General features: G+C 40.8%; 1 protein-coding gene across 1 annotated transcript in view; it reads right to left on the bottom strand.

Annotated features, from left to right (window-relative positions):
- ntrk2a (neurotrophic tyrosine kinase, receptor, type 2a) overlaps nucleotides 1-20868 on the bottom strand; it is a 106430-nt gene that overhangs the window by 71638 nt on the left and 13924 nt on the right. The window contains exons 6-12 of the mRNA XM_082554569.1: nucleotides 17054-17187; nucleotides 15997-16129; nucleotides 15682-15753; nucleotides 15256-15483; nucleotides 11017-11043; nucleotides 8297-8334; nucleotides 7865-7964 (exon numbers count right to left, since the gene is read on the bottom strand). Coding sequence (XP_082410695.1) covers nucleotides 7865-7964; nucleotides 8297-8334; nucleotides 11017-11043; nucleotides 15256-15483; nucleotides 15682-15753; nucleotides 15997-16129; nucleotides 17054-17187 — 732 coding nt within the window. The remainder of the gene's footprint in view (nucleotides 1-7864; nucleotides 7965-8296; nucleotides 8335-11016; nucleotides 11044-15255; nucleotides 15484-15681; nucleotides 15754-15996; nucleotides 16130-17053; nucleotides 17188-20868) is intronic.

The raw sequence follows: 20868 nt of genomic DNA, 5'->3' as shown, positions 1-20868 counted from the left end.
TCTTGAGGCAAAGAGAAGACAGGTGCTGCTAGGGCGAGACAGACGTCTCTCGCGGAGTCCTTTAGTGCTGCAGGCAGGCAAGGTGTTCAAATAGCGCACAACCTCAAGTTTTTTTTTTCTATATGATTATTCTGCATTATTGAGCAATAAGAACAAGTAGTCTGATGTACTGAAATCATTATGAAGCTATATCCTTATATTATTACTACAATTACATAATGAAAGTATATATTGTATTATGAAAGACAATGAAACATTAAGTTTTTGTACAGAGTATTGGTATCGGATCAGTATCGTCGATACTACCCTGAATTTTACTTGGTATCGGATCGGAAAGGAAATCAGTGGTATCGCACATCACTACCGAAGGCTACTCGTCATACCAATACCAACTAGATTTTTAAATCTTAATATAAAATGAGTAACAGTAGAGTGGACACTAGGTAAGGCTGCACTTTTTGCAGCGATCTCGTATAGAAAAGTATTCTGTGTGTATAAAACAGAACAGGTCTGCGGCTCTGAACCATAGTAAAGGGACCTCTGGCTAATACCTTAGGTTATGTGTCGGGCTCGTAGCCGAGAACTAGCTTAACTGTCTGGGTCAACTTTGCTAGCGAGAGACAGAAGCTGTGTCCCAGCCTGCATCCTTTGGAGGCACTCTGGTGGAGTTACTTTGTGTGTGTGTGTTTTTATAAGTAGTTTTAAACCTTGTGATCCACAAAAAAGCATAACAGTAAAAGAAGAACTGACTGCGTTACAGTCAGTGCGGGAGCAGCGGCTTCGCTCATGCGCGATTCATTTGCAGTTTGGACGCGTAGGTGTGAACATCTCCTGCCCTGATAGCAGCTGGGGGAGGACTATCCTCCGCCTGTGAGCGCTTTGGCACGGGTGAGGTGCCCACGGCAGCACCGCTGCTTGTTGAGAGTACGAGCGATACGCGTTTTCACATCAAAAAATCGTCATAAATAAGTCTCCAATAATACCAGAAAAAGTCGCCAGATTTGTCGCTAAATTGGCAACACTGGCTCAATAGCTAGCCGGGGGGTTCAATGGTCACTCGAGCCGGTGAGAACAGCGAACCCCCGGCTTCATCGTTTTCAGACCCGCGCGGTCTTTCGCTACTCAGGCTAAACATGATATATAAGTCACTCGGATACCTTAAAAATGTAATTGTTTGGCTTTTTTCAGTGTTTTATTTGTTTGTTAGTAAATTGGTTTGGCTGAGATTAAAGTTATTAGATTAGATTAGATTAAATGAAACTTTATTAATCCCTTGGGAGGATTCCTCCAGGGTCTTCATACAACTGAATAAATGTCAAACAGAAAACTGATTGAACAGAAATGTGAGATGGTCGAGAATTTACGCCAGCGTCCGGTTATATTTTAGATAGCAAGGAGCAGACGGCAGAGTTTCACTCCACCGAGAGCTCGTGACGTAATTCTGACCGTCAAATGTAACAGTCGCTCACTTCTGGCCTACCTGGCTTTCGGAGGACCCGGCCCACTTAGGCCACGAAGGCCGGGTCTTCAGGTGGATGCAGCCTCTGAATTTGGACACCCCCGCTGTTTCCGGCCGGGCAATAATAATGGTGACATTTAACTTATTTTATCTGATAAATAAACATTGTAATATTCAAGTTTTTTGTATATATATATATATATATATATATATACTCCAAGTATGCTCCTATTGCGTGTTTTGTTTGGGTTTCCAACGACACGGAATTACCAAAAATAGAGAGGGCATAGCCTAACATATGAAACAGGAAAAGATCGCCGTGTAATCCATTCATTTCAACAAAGTAACTGTATTCTGATTACCACCTTTTTAAATGGTTACTGTAACAGAATACAGTTACTCATATTGTAGCACTGACTTCAATTGTGATGAAGTGTTTTGAAAGACTGATGAGAGATCACATCACTTCTTCACTTCCTCCCACCATCGACTCACTTCAGTTTGCTTACCGGACTAATCTTTCCACAGACGATGCCATATCTCACCTGCTCCACACATCCCTGAGTCACCTGGACACTGGCAGAGGGAATTATGTTAGGATGCTGTTCGTGGACTACAGTTCAGCATTCAACACAATAATTCCCTCTAAGCTTTTCACCAAGTTGACGGATCTAGGACTCAGCTCATCACTGTGTCAGTGGATCCTCAACTTCCTCACAGACAGACCCCAATCAGTGAGGGTAGGAAAACAAGTCTCCCCCTCCATCTCACTCAGCACTGGAGTGCCTCAGGGCTGTGTTTTAAGCCCCCTGCTGTACTCACTGTACACTTATGACTGTGTAGCCACATCCGACACCACCTCCATTGTCAAGTTTGCTGACGACACTGCTGTTGTGGGCCTGATCTCCGACAACATCGAGACGGCCTACCTGGAGGAGATTAGGAACCTGGAGACCTGGTGCCAGGAGAATAACCTCCTCCTAAACATCAGCAAGACTAAGGAGCTGATCGTGGACTTCACTACAAAGCAGGTGAGGAATTACAAACTCCTCATCATCAGTGGCACGCCAGTGGAGAGAGTGGACAGTTTCCGATACCTGGGTGTCCACATCACTCAGGACCTGTCATGGTCCTGTCACATCAACACCCTGGTTAAGAAAGCCCGTCAGCGTCTCTTCTTCCTCAGAAGACTTAGAGACTTCCATCTGCCACTGAAGGTGCTCAAGAACTTCTACTCCTGCACCATCGAGAGCGTCCTGACGTCAAACATCTGCACCTGGTTTGGGAACAGCACCAAGCAGGACAGACGAGATCTGCAAAGGGTGGTGCGCTCGGCAGAACGCATCATTCAATCAGAGCTCCCTGACCTGCTGTCCATCTACACCAAGCGGTGCAAGTCCAAAGCTAGGAAGATTATGATGGACCTCTCCCATCCCAACAATGGACTCTTCTCATTGTTGAGGTCTGGGAAGCGCTTCCGCTCCCTTAAGGCCAAAACAGAGAGAATGAAGAGGAGCTTCTTCGCCCAGGCTATTCGGGGCCTGAACCAGGTGTAGGACTGGACTCTCCCAAACACGTCACTATAAGACTGGACTCTCACACACGTCACCACACGCACCACCACACATTTCCTATAATCCTATAATTCCTATAATTTATAATCCTTATCTTTATAATCTCTTCTGCTATTTGCACATTCTTTACTGTAAATTCCTAAGTTAATTTGTAGATTTTTGTAGTAAATTGTAAATATTGTAAAACTTTTCTTCTGTCATTTAATGGTCGGGCATTGTACAGCTACAAGCATTTCACCCCCATGTCATACTGTGTATGGTTGTGTGTGTGTGACAAATAAAATTTGAATTTGAATTTGTACTTTAAATACATAACTCCGGTACATGTATTCCATTACTCCCCAAGACTGTTCATGAGACCTAGCCTATGTACCCAGCATTTTCCTCCTCTGTACCTGGATAGTGCCTGCCTGCAACACTAAAGGACTCCGCGAGAGACGTCTGTCTCGCCCAGCAGCGCCTGTCCCACTCCTCTCCTCCTCTTTGGTTCGCCTCAACATAAACTCATCATATTCTGTGATATGATTTACTCTGAGGTGTTTGACGAGGTTAGTGGTCTTGCAACATGTATCGCAAACTGCGTCTTGGCTGTTTGTGGAGGTAAAATACGTCCACATATGACTCGGTTTACGCTCAGCCATTATTGCGAATGTGCACGCCAAAGGGCTGCGACACATTTATACAGCCGTATTTCACATATGACTATGAAAGGCGGAAGAGGAAGTAGTTCCAATTTAGACGATCTCAATGATATAGTTTCTTTCCACTGTGTTCCTGTTAATGATAAACTACAAATTTACCCCAAATTACTAAAATATCGATATTTTAATATGAGAATCTATTCTAGAACATAAATAACTGGTATTGGAGGAATGGATACATTTCAATATCAATCCGCACACCACTAGTGTAAACAGAGGTACAGCGCTACCACACAACCTTAAAAAGTTGTCTTTTGTATGATTTGTTACTTACCAAAGTCATTTTAAAAAAATGTTTCTGTAATGGTAATGCAAAAAAAAAAAAATCTGTTAAAAAATAATTATTTTGTTATCCATGAGTTTTCAGATTTACGGTTTTGCAAAAAAATAGAAAAGCTTTTTTTTTTATTAAGATGCTAAATTATAGTTATTTACTTGCATTCTTGAACAGAAAAATTTGTTTTAGTGACTGAATGTTATGTGTGATTAATTTCTGACTTCTCTGATTAGTCCATTGTGCCGGTTCAAGTTTTGATTAAAAAATGTGAATTTGAAAAAATGTGAAAAAATAATAATGATAATAATATTTTAGTTTTAGACAAGCTTTAGTCTCATTTCTAAAATAGTTCAGTTTCTTGTTTTTACGGGTAATTTATATCCATCCATCCATCCATCCATCCATCTTCATCCGCTTCATCCGCTTTGTCTGCTGCCCCTGGTCGCGGGGGCAGCAGCCTAAGCAAAGAGGCCCAGACCTCCCTCTCCCCAGCCACCTCCTCCAGCTTATCCGGGGGAATACCAAGGCGTTCCCAGGCCAGCCGAGAGATATAATCTCTCCAGCGTGTCCTGGGTCTGCCCCGGGGCCTCCTCCCGGTGGGACATGCCACGTGCACTTATGGACACTCTTATGTTCGAACAGGGTGTTCGTTATGGCCAAACTGTGATTAGCACAGAAGTCCAATAACAGAGCACCGCTTGGGTTCAGATCAGGGAGGCCGTTCCTCCCAATTACGCCCCTCCAGGTCTCGCTGTCGTTACCCACGTGAGCATTGAAGTCTCCCAGCAGGACAACAGAGTCTCCAGGTGGAGCACCCTCCAGCACCCCCCCCCCCAGGGACTCTAAGAAGGCTGGGTACTCTGAACTGCCACTCGGCGCATAAGCGCAGATGACAGTCAGGACCCGTTCCCCGACCCTGAGGCGCAGGGAACAAACCCTCTCGTCCACCGGGAAAAACCCCAACATACCGGCAGCAAGCCGAGGGGATATTAGGATACCCACCCCAGCCCGCCGCCTCTCACCAGGGGCAACTCCAGACTGAGACAGAGTCCAGCCCCTCTCCAGGAGACTGGTTCCAGAGCCCAAGCCATGTGTAGAGGTGAGCCCGACTAATTTATATATTTGTTAAAAACTGTATACACTCAAACACACACATGACTGTTATGTTGTTTGTATCATAAGATATTATCTTTATTTTTGTCACCTTTTCCTCATATAATAATGAAAATCCTACCACATATCAATTATTTTCCAGCCTATCGCTTTCAAGTTTCAAATTCTGGTAATGTGCCAACCCTAATCATTAGGCTTCTGCTATGCATGTTTCTGCACTCAGGACGTAGTCTGCATTTTTTCCATATGTCAGCATCAGCAGTGACCAATAAAAATCATAAAGCCTTAAATGCAGCCTGTTTTTTAATAAAACATTATGAGGACAAAGCTAAGTCTGATGCTTTCAGATTATTACATATAGCTTTCATACAGCAGCAGGCTCCACATGAGTGTCTAAAGCTAAAACAAGAAAATTACCATTGGATAATAAATTATCCCCAACATGAAGACGGGCTCGATCAGATTACAACAGTAAACACTGCAACATGTCACCGCTGCTGATGCATGCACACATGTGAACCTACTGCAGACTTAAATATTACCTGCTCCTTTGTGCCAACACGAGAAAACAAACTACTATACACACTAAATGAAATCATCCTTCTAGTGTCAAGAAGCAGCGAAGAGATCATGCAAGGAAACCAGTACCAAACGTTGTCCATGTGTTATTGATGAGAGAGGAGCAGAATAATGCAGTCGGCATAAATAATGTAAACCAGCCACAGCTTTTTACTCAGCTATCAAAAAGAGGCGGTCAGCAAATCATCCTCAGCTCAGTGAGGCGAGTGACGATTTTTCACTGCACACCTGCTCAATATGGTACAAGGCCTGACACGCACTCTTTACACTTTCTGATCACAAGTTCGCCATCATCATGTGGGGGTGATTTAGTTATTTTGCAATGACAAAATAGTTTTTGTTTTAGATTAGGACTGGTGAGGAGCTGCCATCAGCAGTTGTGTTTCTCTTGTTGAGATTAATTTCAGTGGGCTCAGTGCTGCTGTGGATTACTCGCAGCTGTTGAACCCCCTGTCTAGATCTGTTGTTCATACTGATGCAGGCCTCTCGAAATTTCTCTCTCCATAAACTTACTGCAGCGTAAACTTGCTGCCGGGCACATGCATCTGTATTTCTACATGTGTGGGGAATGTGAACAGAAAGAGGAAGGTGGAAGGGTTGAAAGGAAGGAAGATGAAGAGTCAAGGGAAGCAATCAGAGGGCAAAACTGTAATGTGACCTAACCTCCTGCACAGGATGCAAAAATGCTTAGATGTTCACAAACACACAAATATATACTGTATATATGATACTAAGACATCTAAGAAATCTCACACACACAAACACAATGTGTATCCTTTTGCTCCTTCTGTCCCACATCCTTCCTTCTCCGGGGGCCCATAAATCAATCACTGTCAAAATACTGCACTTCTACAGTGTAACTGAGAGTCACACACATAAAGGCGCACACACTTGGCAACGCACATCGAGTAACTCTGTGACTACATTTGCATTCACTTTTTGGTTCGCTAATTTGAATGTGAAATATAAACCTACGCTGCATCAAACGGTGATGGCTCAAGCGGTGCCAAGAAACGTTTTATTCCTAAAAACAAAAATCTTTAAAAAGCAAAGAACGACTTCCTCAAGACGAGGAGTTCATGGACCGTCTGCCCTGAATGTAAATTTCGCGTATTTATTTTCTCAACCAAACTGAATGAAAGACTGAAAGGGCTCATTTCAAAATTAAAGATTAATGTGTTCACCTATAGTTCTATAGCTACACACGGAATATGTGAGCACTAAAATGAAGCATGACCATTTTTGTATGTACGATGTGAAAAATGGAAGGACTGTGGTTCAGTGATTATTGTTAGTTTACAAGAAGGAGGACAAAATCTGAGCCAAGCATAAAAATGAGAAAAGACAAATCTGCTGTAGTAAGTCAGAATAGTAAATACCAGATGAGGGAAACAGATTAGTGACACTTGTAGCCAATGCAGAAGCAGTTGTTTCAAACAAGAGGAAAACTATGTGGCATAAAAGATAGACGGCGTGTGTGCAAGCATGTGTGTGTGGAGGCTTCAACAGTGGCTACAGTACCAAATCAATTTCACATCAACATGACAAAGACTACAGTTCATTTTAGTCCACATGCATGTTATGCACCAGCAGAACTGAGACCCAGAGAAACTTAATCACAACAGCAGCCGCTTCCATCCGAACCGGGTGAATTCGTGGATACATGAGGGCCTATATATTAAATTAGGATCATGATGATCAAAGACTTTCAGGTTCTGATTGCTTTAATTTTCCATCATCCTACCTTTAACTTAGATTTCTGTATATTTTGCCTCCTCAAAAGTGGAACCACAAATCAAGGCTTTAGTGGTCAGTGACGAACACTGTTTGGTCCATATGCTTTTGATGTTGGCATATTAATATTCGATACATCCACATATTATAAGGTTACAAGGAATCTGGAGTCTTACTCAGCTGTGACAGAGCAAAAGGTTGGGTAAACTGAAGAAATGTAAACCAAAGAACAACAACATATACTGTTGTTGTTCTTTGGTTAATTCATACAGTGAAATATCTTTGACCACATAACATAGTTTCTCTCCCTCTAATTAATAACAGGCTTTAATGTTTTCATGTATCCATGAAGCCGTCCACGTCAAACTAAAATCACCGGTTCATTCTCCCACAGACCACAACTCAAGATTAGAGCAAGAAGTCTTACCTTTGATGCCAAACTTGGAGTTTCCTCCAAACTTGAGAATAATCAACATTACAAGGAAACCAGTGAAGGCTACAGCAGCGATGCCCACCACCACGTACACCTGTACAATGAGAAATCGGGGTTATAAATCTCCCGAGAGGTGAGCAAACACACTGACAGCTACACAAAGCCAAATGCCAAACCCACCACAACAAAAGGTATAGGCCACAGGCTGTTTATATCACTGCTCAAGAAAGGCAGATTTTCTTAAGGACTGCTTTATCTTCAATGTGTTGGGTTTATTCAATTACGCATTACATAAAAATAGAGCCAGCTCAGGTGTTTCTAGACAGGAAACACAAATAAATGAAAGAGAAACAGGCACAAACCATAAATAACTTGCAGTGGCAAACAGCAAAACCGTAGAGCTGCAGGAAAATAGAAGTGACTTACAGCGACTCTGTCCTCGTGTTGATTCGGAGGAGGGGTGTCTATTGATGCAAGAGACAGAGAGGAAGAGAAACTCAAGCTGTGATTTAAGGACAAGTAAAGGAGTGTTTTTTACTCACTGTCAAACAAAGATATGGTTTCAACTGACACAATAAGATTTACTGTTCATCTGAAGCATAAAATTGTTTATCTGTTTCTAACAAAATAAGCTAAAATATTACATTTTGTTCTTTTTTCAGCTTCTCACTTTAGAGGTTGCTACACCAGATGATCTGCCTCCATCTCATCCTAGCCCTTACCATCCTCTTCTGTCACACCAACCCTCCACATGTGCTTCTTCATTACATGAGGTCTTCCTCCTTCCTGGGGGCTCCATCTTCAACATCTTTTGTCCAATATATCCTCTATACATCCTCTACACATGTCTAAACCATTTATTCTCATGTCTATTCTGGTCACTCCCCATGAAAATCTTAACATCTTTAACTTTGGCACCTCCAGGTCGGCCTTCTGTCTTTTTTGTCAGTGCCAGAGTCTCCAAACCGTACATCACAGAAGGTCTCACTAACATCTTGTGAAACTTCCCATTCACTCTTTCTGCTATCCTTCTGTCAGGAATCATCCCTGACATTATTCTCCACCGACTGGAGGGTTGATGGTTGACCTCAGGTATGTAAACTCATCTATGCTTTTCAAAAAGCAGACCAAGAGTATCATTATACAGAAGTATCCCACCATGTGGAAGCTGCTCCAACAGGAGGTCAGATTTTCATAAGGTTAGATTAAGAGAACTTCACAGCCTCATCATCCAAGGTGGTTTACACCGGTCATATTGATCTGACCTCTTCCTCAAAGCCTTTTTTTTTTTGTTGAAATAGAGAAACTTACCTTAACATTACAAACAATTAAGCTCAAATCACTTGTCCAAGTAACCAAAGCATCTGGCGTTTTACTTAATTACTGACTTTATACAAACTCAACAACTTGTAGACGTAAAGTTAACGTAATCAACATGCTACCTGAGCGTATATCACAAACTGATGGGTGCTTTTTTTTTGTTTTTGCAGTTTTTTTCTGTCTTTCAAATCTAGTGGCAGATGTGCAAAAATACAAAACAAAACTACCGTAAATAATTCATTGTCTGTGTTACTTGTGGATAAGAGTGAGCAACTAAAAGATATGGCTGTACCTGTGGTTTGATCTGCTGGTTGGAGGGCGTATTGGAGAAAGACACAGACAGAAACAAATTAGTTCTCAAACATATTTCAACTGTAAGACAAGCACTCTGTTTTCTGAGCTTGTTTCAAAAACATAGTCATTACACAAACACGACGTGCAAACAGCACGTGCTAAACATGCACACGTTCTAGCTGCAGGGTCGTACGCGTACGTAACCTCTCAACATCTTAAGAAAAACAAAAGAGTTCGTGAGAGTAAGATTGCTGAAATGTAATTTGTGTTTGTTGACGACACCAGTTGTAAAAGTGAGCCTGAACTTTCCGGCACTTTCAGTTAATGAGTAATTAAATCAGGTTGGCAGTTTAATACACAATATTTTTAAGTGATTTCAGTCTTTATGGGCTGCAGAGACAGTTAAGTCACTACAGTTCAGATGCAAAGCTGTGCTTAAGATGCTTCATCTAGCTAGTGCTACAGAAGTGCAGTGAGCGTAATCGGAGTAACTTTTTTGAAGTGGAGAGTACTTGAAAATTCAGCATTTCAAACAGCTCAATATGTATGACACGAAAACAGTTTCTTTGCAGTTTGACACATAATTTGTCTGCTAGCTGAGGGCAGAGTGACTGTGTTTCCCAGGGAAGAAAAAATACTAATGCATGATCATTTTACTCTGTGAGATGGAGAACAGAGGGAAGACTTGAGAAAAATGCTCTAATAAAGGTAGAAATTTCAAGCTTACACGTAATGTTCTAGTTCAGTTTACAGCTTGGTAATCAGATTGGATCGCTATATAACAAGTTTCTAAAGTTGTCTAGATGTTTCACATCATAAAATGTTTTTGAAAGTAAATTAACCGGTAATTGATATTAATTCATGTTATCCAAAGTGTATACACGTGCAGTCTGTATTGTGGGTCAGTGATGAACTATGTTGGAGTTGTAAAGTGCAGACTGTGGTGTCCTGGCTCAATGCTCAATGGGTCCTCGTATCTCCAGAAACATTATAAAAGAGAGATAAGCCCTTTAATTATGAATTGAAATTTAAAAGATATTTAGATAGTGGTCGAATTAGAACTGCATGCAAAGTTTGAACAGATCTGTATCAGATTTTACTAAATATTTTGTACGTGCCTGTAAGTTTTTGTCCTGTTGATGTTTGAAATGAAAGATAATTTAGATAATGCTTCAAAATAACAGTAAATCTATGCGCGGCTGCTAAGTAGACAGTGTCACTGATTTTAATTTAAGCTTATTTAAGCTTTTCGTGTTCATTAGTAACAGTTGCCAAATTGCAGCTTTCTACTGGCTGGGGGTTGAAAAGCAGCCATAGTGGCAAATATAATGTGGGCCTACATATTGTAGAATATAGTTGTTCCCTCACTGCCCTAATACACTTGAACCTTGAGTACCCCCACCTGCCAAATCCCACTTTAACCCCTACACGATGCTGATGTTAAACATCTAAAAACAGTGCCTGTAAACAGAAACTAGATGTGCCTCTTTTAAGAATTTTGCACTTAAAAAAGACAAAACATACTCACTTACCATAATAGTAAGGCTCCGGATCTGTTGCTGCAAAAAAAAAAAAAGAGCATTTACATTGATGACATTTGTTTCACAAAGCCAACTTTGTGCATCAACACAAACTATTTCACTGTATGTAGCTATACCTGTACATATATAGTCTAGTATAACATAAAAGCATCAGCAAGATTTTTTTTCTTTCAGCAGCTCCACCTTTGCTATCAATAAAGGCAGATTTAAAACAGAACACTGCCAGTTTGCCATTCCTTTATCTGATTTCATGCCAGCAACTACCCCTCATTATAAATCGATGCGCATAACCCAGATGGCAAAATATACACAGTCTGCAGCAATATTTAAAGTGTGAAACAGAGTCATGATGAATCAGGATGGCGACTGAGAAGTATATGAAAGAGTCTATTTGTGGTAATAATTAAATGCATTTCCTATATACTAAACAGAAATATTTGATTGTAATTGTACAAAGATAGGAAAGAATTTAAAAGTATCTGTAACGGCAAAAATAGCTGTAAAAGGGGCGATTTCTTAGGTTTTGCCTTGAGATTAAAGGGCTATAAAATGATCAAATTAAAAATATTCAGTACGGGCTAAACAGACTAGAAAGTTTGGACGCTGCTTCAAATACAGTACTTAAAAATGCCAAAATGCAGTATTTGGTGGGATTGTCGTAAAGGAAAAAATCCCATTTATGGTGCAAAGGGACAAAAAAGTTTTGCACCCAACTAGTCCTGCACCATTTGTCACAGAATTATAGTTCAAAGACCAAATAAGCAGCTCATTTATCCACTCTTCTCGTTGATTTTCTTCCAAACTATTACAATTAATGCACAAAAAACACATTCATCTCAGTGGGTGGAATGTGTCGTACTAGAGTACAGGGTGGGCCATTTATATGGATACACCGTAATAAAATGGGAATGGTTGGTGATATTAAAGTCCTGTTTTGTGGCACATATGTGAGGGGGCAAACTCCTCAAGATGGGTGGTGACCATGGTGGCCATTTAGAAGTCGGCCATCTTGGATACAACTTTTGTTTTTTCCATAGGAAGAGGGCCATGTGACACATCAAACTTATTGGTAATGTCACAAGAAAAACAATGGTGTGCTTGGTTTCAACGTAACTTTATGCTTTCATGAGTTATTTACAAGTTTCTGACCACTTATAAAATGTGTTCAATGTGCTGCCCATTGTGTTGGGTTGTCAATGCAACCCTCTTCTCCCACTCTTCACACACTGATATCAACACCGCAGGAGAAATGCCAGCACAGGCATCCAGTATCCGTAGTTTCAGGTTCTGCACATCTCGTATCTTCACACCATAGACAATTGCCTTCAGATGACCCCAAAGATAAAAGTCTAAGGGGGTCAGACCGGGAGACCTTGGGGGCCATTCAAGTGGCCCACGACGACCAATCCACTTTCCAGGAAACTGTCCATCTAGGAATGCTCGGACCTGGCACCCATAATGTGGTGGTGCACCATCTTGCTGGAAAAACTCAGGGAACGTGCCAGCTTCAGTGCATAAAGAGGGAAACACATCATCATGTAGCAATTTCAAATATCCAGTGGCCTTGAGGTTTCCATTGCTGAAGAATGGACCCACTATCGTTGTACCCCATATACGACACCAAACCATCACTTTTGTTGTTCCAACAGTCTTGGAGGGATCCATCCAATGTGGGTTAGTGTCAGACCAATAGCGGTGGTTTTGTGTCAATGGAAAATTGTACTTAGTAGTCAGTATAATCTTTTAATGATATAAGTTTGCATATGGTAGAATACTGTATGAAATCATTTGTGTTTAGAAGTATATAGTTGATGGCATATTGAAAGAATGTCTCATCCTAGGAGGTCTGTAACATCCCAGGGTGTTCTGGCGTTCACCCCCACATCCTAGGAGTATGGGAGAGGTCGTACCTTGTCTTATTGTTTTACGGTAGGATTAACGTAGCTATACATGTTTTAGTCTAAGTGCCTTTTGTTTAGATGTTTAGGGAAGTCCTTTATGGGGTCACACTCTGACACACACACACACACACACACACGCACACACACACACACGTACACCTCCACATATCAATGTATGGAACAAACGCTCACTGAAGTGTATAAATAAAAGACCAGGGCAGTCCTCAGTGCTTAGTCTCTGAGGCTCACTCTTGGTGTGTCAGTTCTGGAGGCTGCCCTTGCTAGCAAGAAAATCTCTGTGTTTCTCCTCTCTGATTCTCTGCTGAAGAAGTGTTTTAGAATATATCTCTTAACATTTTGTTTGTTAACTTCACCATTCACATAAAAGTTTGCCTCATCACTGAACAAAATCTTCTGCGTGAACCTAGGGTCCTGTTCCAATTTTTGTTTTGCCCATTCTGCAAATTCTGTGCGCCGATCTGGGTCATCCTCGTTGAGATGCTGCAGTAGCTGGAGTTTGTAAGGGTGCCATTTGTGAGTAGCTAATATCCAGTGACATGCGGCGAGTGCTACGCTGTGGGCTCTTGCTGAATGAAGCTAGGACAGCCACTGATGTTTCTTCATTAGTGACAGTTTTCTTGCATCCACATTTTGGCAAATAAAACACTGAACCAGTTTCACGAAACTTAGCAAGCAGTTTGCTAACTGTAGCATGGGAGATGGGTGGTCTCGTAGGGTGTCTTGCATTGAAATCTGCTGCAATGACCCGGTTACTGCGTTCACCAGATATCAACACAATTTCGATCCGCTCCTCACGTGTTAACCTCTTCGACTTTTCAATGGCTGTGAACAAAGAGAAACTTGTAAATAACTCATGAAAGAATAAAGTTATGTTGAAACCAAGCACACCATTGTTTTTCTTGTGACATTACCAATAAGTTTGATGTGTCACATGGCCCTCTTCCTATGGAAAAAACAAAAGTTGTATCCAAGATGGCCGACTTCTAAATGGCCACCATGGTCACCACCCATCTTGAGGAGTTTGCTCCCTCACATATACTAATGTGCCACAAACAGGACTTAAGTATCACCAACCATTCCCATTTTATTACGGTGTATCCATATAAATGGCCCACCCTGTACATTAATTAACTGTCAGACAGGGAAAGGAAAAATATTCTTCTGAAATTTTTAACTCTAACCTGTTGCTAGGCTCATGGTTTTCAGTTTACAGACATCATTGCATGACTACAAAGTAGGAACATTTCTCCTTTTTCAAACAGTGTTTTTCTCAATGCCAGTTGATCTGCACTCTTTGACCTGGAGGCATCTTAATGAGAACAGTGTCATCTTTCTGGCGAAAACAGATCCATTATATTTTGATCTAGGACTTTTTGAGAAAAGCTGAAAATACGTCTTTTTCCGGGTCTACACAAGTAAAACAAAAAGAAAAAAATATATATATAACTTTTGGGGCCGCTCAATAAATTTACATACAATTTATTTATTTGTCTGTCAGTGTTCCTGACTGTTTGTCTCCATAGCCATACAGATACGGAGTCATGGCTTTACATATGTTACGGTGTTACTCAGTGTCAAAGCTTCTCCTGTCTGCCTCTTTTTCATATGCACACATGAAAAACACAAAATAGTCCAAAAACCCCACCAGCAGCTAACAACAGCGACTGTGTTGCTGTAAGATTTTCAAAATAAAATCCTCCAGCTTGTTAATGGAAGACCAGTAAGCTTTAAAACATGTAGATCTTTCAACATAAAAGCCATTAATTAAATACAGAAAGCTATTCGGTTGACCAAAGCTGTCTGATTTTCAAAAGAATTCATCAGAGTTCATCAAAATCAGAGCCTCCAGTTGTGTATTGGACATTGTCAAGATGCTTTAATAATGTGAGATTTTCAAAGTAAAATTACAAAATTAACAGGATGTTTATAAATAAATAATATATTTCAAATAAAACTTAGCTAGACATGAATTTATCAGAATGGTTTCAGGTGCCAGAGTTTAAACTATCAAAAGTATTTTGGGGCAGTCTACTTAGCTTCAACTTCTTAACAACATAGCAAGTCCAGCAGTAGCATTAATCACTCTACTGTTTCTCCAGAAATTGCAGTCTAGTTCTTGTGATTATTAATTATGAAGAATATTTTTCCTCAATTAATAATTTAGTTAAAAAAGAAGTGGTATATCATATGTTCTTGAAAAAAATAGTAAAAATGAACTTGCTGATAATTTTTTAATAACCAGATCAGACATCATGATGATAGTGGTGTAGAAACAGAAAATAAAACATCCAATAATGTTGTATCTTACCATCGGAAGGCATGTGCATGAAATGAGCATCAACTTCTTTTTCGTCTGTGCCATAGGGGTTTGCAACCTCTAGTTTGTAACGCCCATTGTTGATGTGTGTAGGGCTGTCCAACTGCAAGCAGCCATGGTACTCTCTCTCAGCGTAGTCGTGGATCCTGGTGAAGATGTACTGCCCCTCCTTCACTGGCTTACCATTCTGTGACCACTTGAAAGTTGGCTTAGGGTTTCCTAAAGAGAGGTAGTGAAAACAATACAAAAGAACCAGTAACGTTAACTAGTTTTCATTATTTAAAAAGATGTCATTACCCTATTTACGCAGGTACTGGTGTGACTTAGGGAAAGTCTTTTTATGTTGGGACCTTGTGAAATCACAAAAATCAAACATCAGAATATGACTAAATACAATCATGTGGACATCTCTTGTACCTGTCACGCTGAAGGGAATACACCAATGATGATCTGGAATTGCGTCACTCAGCTTTGTGATTTTGGGAGGAACTGATGCAGCGGAGAGAAAAGAGAGTTTAAGAGCAACAGTGTGAAATTCAAACAGAAGACAGAACTAAGATAAGGCAAAGGTAAAAACTAGCGAAGCGTGCAAGAACACAGATTAAAAGATGAGAAGAACCGTTGTCTTCTCAAGCTTTTAATTCTCTGATTTAAAGACTACGCTGCATCGAGGGATGCTTTGACAAATTAATCTTCACTAAATTGGGGCAGTTTGCCAGAGGATAAACTTACATAGTATATTCAGCACCACAGAGGACTCTTTGTCTCCTACAATGTTTTCAGCTGTACAGCTGATCTTGCTGTTGTGATCCGTGGAAGACAGGTTAAACAGTTGCAGCTTGGAAGTCTGGCCCGATGTCGCTATCTGCATGAGAAAAGAGCAGCCGCACAAACAAAAACTGATTGCTTAGTAGAAGACAATGTCTTCAAAGTCAGATCGTGATGTTAAGAGGTCCAAGAGCCACATTAAGTAAAAATTGACTTTTAAATCAGAGTGGACCTCGATAACGCTCAAGCTGTTAAATGTTCATGATATGTGCATAAAACACTAGAAACGCTGGGTTATGTCATTCATAGCACTTTAAACAAGAGGGAAAAGTATGTGTTGACAGTAATATACTCTAAATTGCTAATTGTTTTTATGATGACACAGCCGGTCTGTGGTAGCCAAACCCTTCTTCTGGTGTTGTGAGGAAATCAAATACTTATTTCCCTCATGGACATGCAAATCATGTCAAACTTTTTTAGTAATTTGTTTTGTTTTGATATTCTGTCTCTCTCCATTAAAATGAAACTAACAGAAAGATTAGAGACTGTTCATTTCTTTGTAAGTGAGCAAGCTTACAAATTCAGCAGGGGATCAATCAGAGTACATGCTTTTGTCTTTGGGGGAAGAAATTCTAACGGCAAGCTACTACAATCTTTTACATGTAAGACTTTGATTGTTGTAGACTTGTGAGGTAGCTAGTAATGGGCAGCCATGTGGGCAAAAATGCCTGGCTGGAGTCTGTCTTTACATTTTCACGGAACCTGTTCCCTGACTTTGGGGGATTGCAAGAGATGAAGTCTTCAACACACACAAGCAACCAAAATGCAGTTATAATTAATGGTAATAAGCCATTTATTGGAAATCAGAGTAGGAACATTAAAATAACAGTATCATAGCAACAAATGGTCTGAATACTGAAATGCTGAAATGTAAAGCTCATAGAGCACAATATCGTAATTTCTGTAACAGTAGGACAGCAGTGCTGGTACACTGTGTGTCTGTGTGTGTGTGTCTCCTAACCTCATAGTAGGCGACACGTATCATATCCCAGAACAGCTCAGGAGATGGGACACCAGAGGTCGTACACAACAGCTCCATATTCTCTCCCTCCATTTTGGTCAAATTGGATGGGGTTAACGTTGCCGTGGGAACCTCTGCATACAGCAAGGGGGCAGAAAGGAGGAGAGAAGAGTGAGGAGAACGTAAAGTTTAGAGATGGCGAGAGGACAGGACAGGAAGTGGTAGGAAAGGAAGCAAACTTAGGATTTAAGGCCTGTTTAAGGCCGCTGTTTTTTTTCTTCTCAGTTGAAATACAAATCACGTAAGAACCTCGACAACAAGACAAGAGCAGGCAAACACACACACGCAACCACAGGGACACACAAAGAAAGAGCTCGAATTCAATCTCCTGCTCTCTTTCTCTCACTTTCATTTAAGCACACTCACCCCAATCAAACAGTCAGACAAAGAGACAGAGTTCAAACACAGTGATGGTTACACTGATTACTAGTGCATGTCTTCAGCAGCCCAACTACTAAATTGATTGGACACAGTCTAAAGCCCCTGTCAAAGCAAAGACACTGGTGACTGTGTGTGTGTGCATATATGTTTGTGTGTGTGTGTCTACATAGGTGACCAGGATGTGACCTGAGCATGACCAATCAGACTCAATCAGAGTCTTGCCACTTTTGTCCCCTGTCCAATAACATCATTGAAGAGAAGAGAAGAGTGTCGACAGCTACTGCAGATAAAAACTGGACAGATTTCTTATCAAACCCCATCCTCTCCCCACCCGTTTCCAACCTCTTCTGTCCGTCGGCAGAATGCTTATCACCAGGGCAACCCACTTATCACTACGGCAACCCACTCAATCACTGTGAGACGCCGTAAAAACCAGTCATTTCACTGGTGGCAGCCCAGCTACTATATCAGAACGACATATCTTAACAGGCTCTCAGTAAATCAGCTTTCTACTGCCACTACAGCCATCTGCAGGCTGCACATTACACACACACACACACACTCACACACACATCTCCCACTGAAGCCAACAAATTAGCATAAAACCTCTGCAAACCACCGTGATTTTGATGTAAGTGCAGCAGGATCGTTATGACCTCATGTTCAATTATGGTAGTTAAATCATCCATGCCAGTGTGTGATCCTGAATCTTTAGCTGCTTAGATGTTTTCAGAATCAACAAGTGGGATTGAAAAGGGTTTTATTGTAATTATGGACGGTAGATCGCCCTGCAATTGTGACAACACCAGCAATTATACGGAACTGTGTCGTGTATCAGCGCTGAGCCCGCGCTATAGTTCACCTGCAGCCACTTGTGAGGAAATTCTGGCAGTCGGGTGTCTGCAAGGGATGCACGACATTTATATTCATGCAAGAGAGTTAGACACTAGCTAAATGGTTTTTCATTCAGCCTTTTGACTAAAAAATCCCAGCTATGTTTCTGTTAGTAGTGTTGAGCCATATCTTTTGTGAAGGCATGGCTGAACTTTGCGGTGGTTATTGATGTAGGTCTGTTTTCTTGTGAGAGATGTAGACATTTACATTGTGACAGTCTGTGACACAAAGACAGAAAACCATTCACACTCACACTCAAATCACTCAAACCATGGCCAATTTAGAGTCACCGTTTAAGCTAATGTTTTCCAAAACATACGTTTAAACAAATAAAGACGACATGCAATAAGAGCGAAGGAAGAATAAAGGTTAAAGAGCACAAAAATCTGAGTGGTCGAACTGCTTGTTTTCTTCTTATTTTTAAGGTTATTTCCTGTCATGCATTGCAGAATTTTCAAGTATTCTTCTATTATGAGTAGAAATATAAATAGATTACTGTACTTATATTGCCTCAATTTGTGATTTGATGATATTTTTCAAATAAATACAGTGCAGTGCTGAAACATGATATCCCATGGATCCTTAGCTGGGCTCAAAACTGATGCTGGTGTCCATGGGATTTGATTCACATCATCTTGGACTCATGAAACCCCTTGACCTCTCAACAGAAGCATCTGGAACTGCAATGGTTTTCCGTGTTCCACATTCAGGTGCTGCTTTTAATTTCTCACTTGTCTGTACTTGAAGTTCACATGCTCACTGTAACAACAGGGTTTAGATTTGTACTAAAAGGTCAGCTGAATATTTTTTTTCTTTTGTCTTTTCCACACTGCTGTAGCCTTCACACTTGTATAGAGGTGTTTTATTTGGAAAGCAGCTCATTATTCACTCATCCACTCAGGCTGTCAGAGTTATTCCGTCTCTGACATGCATCCAAGTGGTAGCGTCTATGTCCTTCTGTCCTTGTTTTATATTAATCTTATATTGACACATAAAACCCTGGAAATAACTTGGTTGTACCATCAAGATTGGTCTTTTGGAAATTACTGAATATTAATTATGTCTAAAGATTCCACAACAAAAAAATTTTTTCTAATCTTGGAGCTCTGTATGGAGATATGCATGGGATTAGGTTAATTAGATCAATCTAGACTGACTGTAGGTGTGAGTGTGAATGGCTGTCTGTCTCTCTGTGTTAACCCTGCAACAGATTACATCTGTCCAGGGTGTAACCTGGCTCTTACCCTGTGACAGCTGGGACTGTCTCCAACCTTTCCATGACTCTGAATTGAATAACTGGATCGCACATCTGACTTTTAAGCCAAGGGTCACAAAGCCCACGTCAGACGGGTCAGATAAAAAGAAAATGCATCGCTTTACCACTAATTCAGACTGAATCTCGTAAAAGTTAAGAGGCAAAGTTCATTGCATCTGATACTGTGCATCGTCATTTGACTACTAGGTTGCACTGGAATAAGCAAGAATGATCAATTTAAGTAGAAACTGTGATATTGCTCTGGTAAACGTTGCTTAAAGACTATATTTTAGTGTCACAAAGGAGCTTTCTTTTCTGTAAACGACAACCTCTCAGGTAGAGAAGTGGGGAAAACTTCACAAATGACCCCTGGATGCACCTATGCATATACTAGCTCTTGACACTCCTTGACACCTGGAATCCATATTGCATTCATTTTCCAGGATTATGTTCAATGAATGGGTGATGAATTACAAGTACGGCATCAGCGACAGCATTACTCAGTGTCATTGTTGCTAGCTTTTGCTACAGGCCACAATAGGCACGTTTGTATTGATGTTCAGAGAAATGTTAGCATTTATTATGTAACCTTCCTTCTGCTCCATCATAATGATGTGTTTTTTGAGGCAATGCAGAGGCAGAAAGAGAGTTTTCTGACAAAATGTATAGCAGAGAGAGGTGAGGAAAGCACTGAGGCACGCAACACAAAGTCTGTCCATAAGTTTACCTGTCAATGTTCTGCTGTTCATGCACTGTGAAGGATTCACAAATGATGCAGAGACAAAGGGAGGAGGATGATGTGTTAATGATTGCTGATCTCTTGTCTGAGATTACAGTCAATCAGGCTGACACTTAACTCCAGCATCAGATCATTCGAAAGTTTTGAATCTCTCTACACTTTTTTTTAATTTTAATTAGGCCACATTTAAATTATTGTACCGAGTTCCTCAGTGTTCTTGGCCAAATGGGTCCAAGGAAGGACGACTGGTGAACTGGCAGCAAAGACATGGTCACAACGTCATTATGCTTAGCCTGTGTGTGGCTAAAAACCTTAATGCTGCCTTTGATATAAAGGTGTCAGAACACAGTGCATCACAGCTTGCTGCAGAACGCTGAGAGTAGACATGCTGACCCATATATCCACTACTGAATACATCTACATCGAGCATCCGAGCATCTGAGTCGACAAATCACATTTTCTTTTATTTTCACATGGACATCGGGT

Source organism: Aulonocara stuartgranti (genome assembly GCF_965226115.1).
Source record: "Aulonocara stuartgranti genome assembly, chromosome: 12".
NCBI lineage: Eukaryota > Metazoa > Chordata > Actinopteri > Cichliformes > Cichlidae > Aulonocara > Aulonocara stuartgranti.
Note: the sequence above shows the minus strand (reverse complement) of the source record. Positions and strands in the feature narration are given on the sequence as shown.